Here is a 9112-nt window from a genome sequence, read left to right as displayed (position 1 = left end):
ACACGACAGCAAAAACAAAAAAAGTAATATGAAATTAGTGGCAATGGATCTGCAATGTTTGGTTAATGGTTGAAAGAATCCACCAGAGAAAAAACTTGCCCTCTGGTAGCAGGACGCCAAACCAAACAGTCCACCAGCTTGTAGATCAGCTCGTGGTCTCTCTCTCTCTCTCTCTCTCTCTCTCTCTCTCTCTCTCTCTCTCTCTCTCTCTCTCTTTCTGCCCCTTGCAGGATTTTTTGTGGTGTTGAAATGTTGTAACCGTGTTCAGATGTGACTTTCTTAAAAAGCTCATTTCCTGAGCGACCGCTTCACTCCGCCACGTCGACTGCGGAAAAAAAGTGGAAAGTAAAAGCAGCTCCACTCCTGTATTATTGTTTCCACTGCAAGCTAATCAGCGCTGTTTCATTCTCTTCACCAGTTTGTTATCTTAACTACCGTTTCTCCGCTGGGGTTTGTACTCCGAGTCTTAGCGAGGTATTCACATTCACACCCGAGAGGCAGAAAACCTTCACTAATGCACTTAACACCAGCCTTGATTACACAAACACAACTGACTTACACCAGTCCACGCTAATTACAAAACCATTTGCTAAGAAAAATAAAGAACAAACCCAAAGCTGAATTCCACGTCTGCAATATAAATTAGCATGAGGGAATATATTCATATTTAGATTTTGCCTTTAATATAAAACTGCATGTGTGTATGTGTGTGTGTGTGTGTGTGTGTGTGTGTGTGTGTGTGTGTGTGTGTGTACATTGTACGATCGTACAGTGAACGTTTATTGTCTTTAAAAAAATGTTCGTAGCATCACGTGTGGCAGAATTCCACACCAGGAACGTTGCTGCTTTTGCAATAAACAATGCTGTTGTTGCTGAGATGGCAGTCTCTGTATCCGATGCCAACGTTGGGCGTGTAAATGGGCTGGATCCTGAAATCTCCCTTTAGAAGCTGCTCATTGTTCAATGGCACAATCTGGAAGCTGGTCTCGGTCATTTCCAGGATGGAGTTGTCTTTCTTGGTGCCGGCTTCACAGTAGTCGTCTTTTCTCCTTCCTCTGTTGTATTTCCATTTGGATGAGGAAGAAGACCTGTTCTTCTTGTGCATGTACCAGCAAAACAGACCGAGTAAAATAATCAGAACGAGCAGCACAATACCGCCGATCACACCGGCTAAAAGGAACGTAGACATGACGTCCTGTTGCGCCACCTGATCCGACTCTGACGGATTGATGGAGGTTCTAGAGGCCGATTTGGTCTTGATCTCTGAACAGATCGTATCCTCTCCAGGTCTGTAACTATTTAAGGAATCCAGAATGTAAACACAGATGCGGTACTTGGATCTCGGTTCCAAGTCATACAAGTTAAGCCTCCTTTGCTCTCCGGGAACTGTCCTCTCTTGGCTGATATCCGTCATTATGTTCTGACTCCTCTTGACCCAGGTGACTTTATATGCCGTCACAGTGAAATAAGATTCCCAGCTCACCTCGACACACGAGCTGTTCACCACATTCAAAGATATTTTCAAAGGGTCTTCGTAGGGTGGATAGGGAGCAGGTGGGAAATTGGGCATTGGAAGTGTGGGAATAGTTGTGGTTGGGTAGAAAACTGTGGATGACATGGTGGTGATGGAGGTGGTCCTGGGAAGGACGGTGGTCCTACGAGGTGGTGATGGAGTTGGAGGTAAGTGAGTGAGCCATGGATCGATTTCAGTGCCAGCTGGACACTGAAGGAGATCAAGGTTGAGTTCTCGGATGATCATGCCCTTTAGCCTTTCTGGTTGTAGACATGCGAATCCTCGGACATTCACAGAAGATGGTAAAGACTTCAGCCAAAACACAATCCACTTAATAGCACAATCACAGCGCCAAGGGTTGCCCCGGACATTGAGATGTGTAAGGCTGCTCAGTCCATCAAACACACCCTGTGGAACAGTCTGTAGCAGGTTTGTGGAAAGATCGAGCTTCTCAAGCTTCCTGAGCTCAGAGAAAACCGAAACAGAGATGTCTTTAATCTGGTTCTCCTGCAGGTTAAGTTTACCAAGAGACAAAGAAGGAAGCAATGGTGGTGGGATGGTGAGGGAATTCCGGGATAATGAAAGCTCTTTTAGGTTCACCAGGTTCTTAAAGGTACCAGGAGCAATGGCATCGTCCTCCAGAAGATTTCCATCCAGCACCAACTGCTGGAGATTAGTAACATTTTGAAAAGCTCCTTCATCTATCTCTGCGATGCGGTTTTCATCCAGACGCAATTCCTTAAGATCTGCTGGTAATCCAATAGGAACACTGCTCAAGTGATTCTTGGTGAGGAAGAGGAGCTTTAGGTTTACCGCTTCACGAAAAGCCCCTTCCTCCACCCCAACTGTGGAGATGGAGTTGTCGTCCAAGTGCAGTTCTTCCAGCTTGGGTAGCTGGGCAAGTGCTGCTCTTGAAATGGTCTGAATGTTGTTTTCCTGTAAATGGAGTTTTTTTACATTTCTGGGAAGGTTCAGAGGGAACTCGTCCAGCTGGTTCCCATACAAGTAGACAGTCTCCACCGATGCCACATTATGGAGCTCCAATGGAAATCCAGCGCTGTTGATCTGATTGTTGTGAAGGTAAAGAATCTTGTATCCCTCCCCAATCCCCAGAGGCACAGATGTCAAACTCCTCTCATTACAGTATATAAAAGTTTTGTCACAACGACATTCTTTGGGACACGATGCAACGGGATCAAACTGCACATGCAAACTCAGCAACACAGTAAACCAAAATCGAATAAACGAGGTCCAATCGTTATTCCACAGTCCAACTTGGAACTCCATTGTGGGAAAATAAGAATGAAAGAAAAAAGAAAAGAAAAAACCTCAAAGCCACCCACAAAATCTGTGGTTTAAAAGGAGGAGAAGTAAATCCAGCGAGGTGCTTTATAGGATCGCACTAATGCACAGTTCACAGAGAGGAAGTCCAGGGTTAATCCTTAGATAATTGCTAGTCCTCCACCTTAGCGCCACGATCTCGTTCTTGAGGTCAGAGGGTCCTTGATTGGCGCCATCCATGCTAAAATATCAAAGCACGGCAGGACTCGTTTGGCCCAGAGCCTGTGTGAAATTGCAACAGCAGCCCTGGAGCAGAGAAGCTGAGAAGCCCACGACTCCTCCTTTCCTCTCCGTTACACTCCACTGGGTCTCAGCCCAGGACAATTTCAGGCAGTGGGACATCTGGAGCCTGGGACCTGCGGGAAGAAAGAAAAAGGCTGATTAAAATTCTTCTTTTTTCAGTTTTCTGAAATGCACAAAAACAAAGCAGACATTTGAACAGGTCTTGGCCATCGGCTGATCAGAGACGTGAACTGCAGAAATAATTCTATATAATAATAGATTTGCAAAATGTTAAACACTTCCATCAGGAAAAGACAAGTGTGTGTTTTACGGTTTTCAGATTAGTCTGAAGTCACAAGTATTCGATGCTTAGATTATTCGACAGACTCAAAACGTTGGCCGTTACACTGTGTGGGTCATCAGGATAATTACAAAGTAAACAGACAGAAATGAAAACTGGGCCACTTTTAGTTAAGGAACTTGAAAGAGGTTTCAGTTGTTTATTGTAGAATTAAAGATTTATTGGAAACTAGGATAGAAGCTGCCTTCCTCTGAGACAAAGTCTGCTTTGTGAAGCTCTGGTGAAATATTCCGAATGTTCAAACTGGTTTAAGCTTAAAAGTTGAAAAATGCTGCGATCTGAGGTTCATTAGACTAAAGAGCACTAAAGAAAATAATTTAAACCCTGTTGTGGTTTTCATATCAGAAAGAGTTCCACATAGAACCATTAATTAGAATCTAATAGCTATTTCTGATGCAGTGACCCATTAAAGAACCTGACATTTAATACTGAATGTTCTCTCTGTGGGTTCCAAGCCTGATAACAGTAGAACCCTTGTGCAATTTTAATTTTAATTATCCATTTAACTCTTTTTTTGTAAAGTTCATATTTACAGTCGGTTACGTCAGTCTAAAGGTCAAGACGATATTTATATAGATTCTGAAACTAATTTAATGAACTTTAGCTTTATGAACATTAACACACAATCTTAGAAAAACAGGTTCATGAGGGTTCCTTAGTAGATAATTATAGTTAGGAATTTTATATTATATTATATACACATTATTTTACTAGACTTATTTTGGAATCTAAGAACTATTATTTACCCAAAACTATACTACATATAAAATTATATAAAATTATACAAATTAAAATGATAAAGTGGTTAGTGTTAGTGGGGAAAGTCTGTAGAACCCTATATCAAAATCTGTAAATATCAGAACAGGGTCCATGTAGAACATTATTTCAGTTCAGAAAACTAAGATCATTTAAGTGGGAAAAGGGAGTTCTTCATGGATTTGTTATGGAATTCTAGAGCAAGTCATGGTTCCAACTAGAACCCTTTTACTAAGATAAGACCCTCAATTATCCAAAGAAACCTTAACCCTAACCCTAGTCCTAACCCTAGTCCTAACCCTAACACTAGCCCTAACACTAGTCCTAACCATAGCCCTAACCCTGGTCCTAACCCTAACCCTCGTCCTAACACTAACACTAACACTAGCCCTAACCCTAGTCCTAACCTAACCCTAGTCCTAACCCTAGCCCTGGACCTAGCCCTAATACTAGCCCTGAAACTTGCCCTAACCCTAGCCCTGACACTAGCCCTGACACTAGCCCTACCACTAGCCCTAACCCTAGCCCTAACCCTAGTCCTAACCCTAGCCCTAACACTAGTCCTAACCATAGCCCTAACACTAGCCCTAACCCTAACACTAGCCCTAACCCTAACACTAGTCCTAACCATAGCCCTAGACCTAGCCCTAACACTAGTCCTAACCATAGCCCTAACACTAGCCCTAACCCTAACCCTTGGAACCCAGTCTGAAGTGAAGAGGGAATTTCTACAGAAAGCCCCTACATTTACAGACACACTTTCTAAACCACAAAACGTGGAACACGGGACTGATATCGTAAAATAAAATAAGCACGTAAACGCATCATTACAACAACAACAACAGACCGAATTTAAAGTTGACGCTAATTTATTTGAGGTTCAGGCGTGGAAGAGTAAATTCCTATTAAACTAAATAAACCCTCTGTATTTACACTGTAACAGACTCTGGCAGGTGAGTCGCCCGCGGCCTCCTGGTGCCCGCTGTGTGTTTGTTGTAATTGTAGAGTTTTGTGACTGGTTTGGTGTTTGGTTGTAAAGAGAGAATGAAGAGTGAAGGAGGAGGAAGGAGAAGGGTGATGAATAGCAGCTGTCAGGTGGAACGAGACGGGAGAATAATTTAGCCGCTCCACCAGAAATAAACGATCTATACGCACTATTTATCCCCACAACGAGGATTTAAGGGCTGACCCCAGACTCCGAGTGGAGGTTTACACTCTGATCCACCGACCAGGAGACTAAAAGGAGGTTAAGGTCATAAAGAGACTCTTCAGGTCGGGCTGAACATAAACACAAACATCAGATGATTCTGTTTATATTTAACACACACACACACACACACACACACACACACACACACACAGAAACATGCACACACACCAGTATACAAGGGGTCTTCAGTGAAGTGGCTTCTACTCTCTGAGACACTGATCTAATGTCTTATATCATCATTTTCTCACAATCCATTCTTCATTAAATATCACACACTTATTCACAACTGAAATATTCAACTTATATATATATATAATATATTTGACTGAAATGTGTGTCATTTTAACTAAAAGCAGAGGATTAAAGTAAATAAATGAATCAATTTGTCTTTATTGTAATGTTTCTTTTTCTTCTCCTTTAAAGCAGTTTCTCTGCTCATTAAATAAAGGCATGAACTCCGTTTGTGTGTTAAAAGAAAGTCTCTAATCATCATGCTGATGTTCTGTAAACGTTTACAGATTTATTCTCTAAAAAACAGATTTATTTTAGGAAATTTAAAAGCTCTTGATATCATGAAAATTGAAAAGTATCACGATATAATATGCTATAATATCGTTTCGCTCAGCCTTAGAATCCGATAATAATATATTGTTTTGTGCAAATGGTTTTAAACGTTTTAAAATATCAAATGTTTTTTCAAGTAAAACTTTAGATTTTTTTATGAATATAAATGTATTAAATTAAATTAAGTGTTATTTGTAAAATATCTATAAACTGAAGTGCTTTTTTTTTCTCGCTATATTTTTTTATTATTATTGTTAAAGTTTATGTATTATTTTATTAGAATTTTTTCTGTAAACGTTATAAAAGTCTGAACGTGGAGGGACGTGGACACGAGAGCGGAGTTCCCGAGACGACGTCCGGCAGCCGAGGCGGAGGACAGGTCAGACGTTAAATAAGGAGACGTGAGACTGAACTCATCCTGCAGGTTCATCTGCACACATCACGGCTTCAGATTTACACAATTATTTACAAAACACACACAGCTCTAACGGACAGGACTGGGACTGAACACAGGACGTGAGACGTTAGTGAGATAATAAACACGCCTCATGCGGTGACACACGACGTTCCAGGAGTGTGGATTATTTCCCGCTACACGCACTAATCAGATTTAATCACTTTATATAATTATTATTAGATTTTTACTTATTTGTGTGTTTAACTTCATGATTTTATTTTATTTGAGACGCTTTCTTCTTAAATTCACGTCGTCTCTCTCAGTAATAAAGGAACTAAACTCTACATCGCTTCCTTTTCTCCGTCGAGATCACGTTTTTTTTTCTGCTTTTGATTTACATTTCACCTGAAAGTGTGACTTTATTTCACTTTTAAAGAGCTTTTAATATGATAATAATAATGTACATGAACAGATTTGCAGAAGACGACGATTTGATCACACACGATGAAGTTCAGCTGCTTTTTTTATAGAATTCACGTATTTGAATGTATTTTATCACGCCGGTGTTTAGAGATGATGTTTTGTTTTCTGGCCTTTTTTTTTATTGCTGTAATTTTTTTATTTGCATTTAATTTAATACATGATATAAAATTCATGATTTCATCTTATTTAAATCTATTTTATTTTTTTTATTTTCATGTCTATAATTTCTATCCTTTTTACTTGACAGAAATAAATGAGAATTTTTTTTCTTATTTCGCTATAATTCTAAACATTATTTTATTTACTTTGTGTATTTTGTGTGACAGTTAGAAGGTCAACATCATTATTATTTTGTTAGAAAGAGACAGAAAAGTTTATTAATCATACATTTATATGATCATCTGTTTTAATCCAGATGTGTTTCAGATGTGTTGGTCTCATTATAGTACTGTGGAGTGTAGTGTAGTGTAAGTGTAGTGTAGTGTAATACTGTGTTGTGTAGTGTAGTGTAATACTGTGTTGTGTAGTGTAGTGTAGTGTAATACTGTGTTGTGTAGTGTAGTGTAGTGTAGTGTAAGTGTAGTGTAGTGTAATACTGTGTTGTGTAGTGTAGTGTAGTATAGTGTAATACTGTGTTGTGTAGTGTAGCGTACTGTTGTGTTGTGTAGAGTGGTGTTGTATTGTGAAGTGTTATATAGTGTAGTGTAATGTTATATAGTGTAATGTTGTATAGTGTTGTATAGTGTTGTATAGTGTAGTGTAATGTTGTGTTGTATAGTATAGTGTAGTGTAGGTTTGTTGGTGTAAGTGTAGTGTAGTGTATATGTGTGTTGTGTAGTGTAATGTGTATTGTATAATCTGTTGTGTAGTGTAGTTAGTGTTGTGTTGTTGAGAGTGTTGTGTTGTATGTGTGTGTTATATAGTGTAGTGTATGTTGTATGTGTTTGTTGTATTAGTGTTGTATAGTGTTGTGTTGTATAGTGTAGTGTAGTGTTGTATAGTATAGTGTTGTATAGTGTTGTGTTGTATAGTGTAGTGTAGTGTTGTATAGTGTTGTGTTGTATAGTGTAGTGTTGTATAGTGTAGTGTTGTATAGTGTAGTGTAGTGTTGTATAGTGTTGTGTTGTATAGTGTAGTGTAGTGTTGTATAGTGTAGTGTTGTATAGTGTAGTGTTGTATAGTGTGGGTAGTTGTAGGTAGGCTGTATGTAGTGTTGATAAGTGGTTGTGTTTGTATAGTGTAGTGTTGTCTCGTGTCGTGTCGTGTTAGTCGTCGTGTTAGTGTTGTATAGTGTTGTGTTGTATAGTGTAGTGTAGTGTTGTATAGTGTAGTGTTGTATAGTGTAGTGTTGTATAGTGTAGTGTAGTGTTGTACCTTTCTTCTCCCGTGTGCACACATCCAGCTCACACCTCTGTACTTCATCCACTGTTGTGTTCTTCACGCGCTCCGGGAATCCGCTCCGGTTCGGTAAACCCGGGTCGGTAATAAAAAAGAGCTCGCGCTCTGTCTCGGACACCTCCACATCCTGTCTTCTCCTTCTTCCGTTTATTCTTATTCTCTCTATTCCGCTCTCCTCTGTTCCTGCTCTCCTCCTCACACACTCCGGTTCTGCGGATTCCACTTAAACCTCCGGACCGAATTTTACCGGATAGAAAGAAGGGAAAATAACTAAAGGAGCGATCGTAAAAGTGTCGGAGCTCCGGTCCTCACTCCTCCACTCATACTCTCACTCTCACTCTCTCCGTCTCTCACTTCCAGATCCCTCCTCTCTCTCTCTCTCTCTCTCTCTCTCTCTCTCTCTCTCTCTCTCTCTCTCTCTCTCTCTCTCTCTCTCTCTCTCTCTCTCTCTCTCTATCTATCTATCTCTCGCTCTCTATCTCCCTTCTCTCTCTCTCTCTAGGAATGCGTTTCCGCCCCGCGTGAGGCGCTGCAGAGAAAGATAAATAGATACGCAGATAAATAGATAAATAGATAAATAGATAGACAGACAGACAGACAGACAGACAGACAGACAGACAGACAGACAGAGGTTTTCTGCTCATCCCGCTGTACAGAGTGATTATATTAGATGGTTATTAGTGTGACTGTAATCAGTCCCTCAGTGATAATATGTAAATTAAACTCATCAATATTAATAATTAATTACTTTGTATAGTGTAGTGTAATGTGAATATATATAATATAATTAACGCATTTATATGATACAGTTTCATTTAACTCTTTAATTCTCTCAAGTTTAATTTCACAGATGACACACACACACAC

The 9112-nt window shown here is 39.9% G+C and overlaps 1 protein-coding gene and 1 long non-coding RNA gene across 2 annotated transcripts in view; one reads left to right on the top strand and one right to left on the bottom strand.

The window, feature by feature from the left end:
* Nucleotides 1-696: 696 nt before the first annotated feature.
* On the bottom strand, nucleotides 697-8622 carry flrt2 (fibronectin leucine rich transmembrane protein 2). The gene is made up of 2 exons (XM_027154989.2): nucleotides 8222-8622; nucleotides 697-3210 (listed from the first exon to the last, which is right to left on the bottom strand). The coding sequence occupies exon 2, from the start codon at nucleotides 2798-2800 to the stop codon at nucleotides 809-811; it is 1992 nt and encodes a 663-aa protein (XP_027010790.1). The 5' UTR covers nucleotides 2801-3210; nucleotides 8222-8622; the 3' UTR covers nucleotides 697-808.
* Nucleotides 5356-9112, top strand: part of LOC125139016 — a 4071-nt gene continuing 314 nt past the window's right edge. The window contains exons 1-2 of the long non-coding RNA XR_007138125.1: nucleotides 5356-5465; nucleotides 6274-6391. This is a non-coding gene — a long non-coding RNA (uncharacterized LOC125139016). The remainder of the gene's footprint in view (nucleotides 5466-6273; nucleotides 6392-9112) is intronic.

The sequence above is a fragment of the Tachysurus fulvidraco genome, chromosome 16 (genome assembly GCF_022655615.1).
Source record: "Tachysurus fulvidraco isolate hzauxx_2018 chromosome 16, HZAU_PFXX_2.0, whole genome shotgun sequence".
Lineage (NCBI taxonomy): Eukaryota > Metazoa > Chordata > Actinopteri > Siluriformes > Bagridae > Tachysurus > Tachysurus fulvidraco.
This window is presented reverse-complemented; position numbering and strand designations above follow the sequence as displayed.

Excerpts from the sequence above, each read along its gene's own strand:
- flrt2 (XM_027154989.2), bottom strand. The coding sequence starts at position 2,800 with ATGGAGTTCCAAGTTGGACTGTGGAATAACGATTGGACCTCGTTTATT.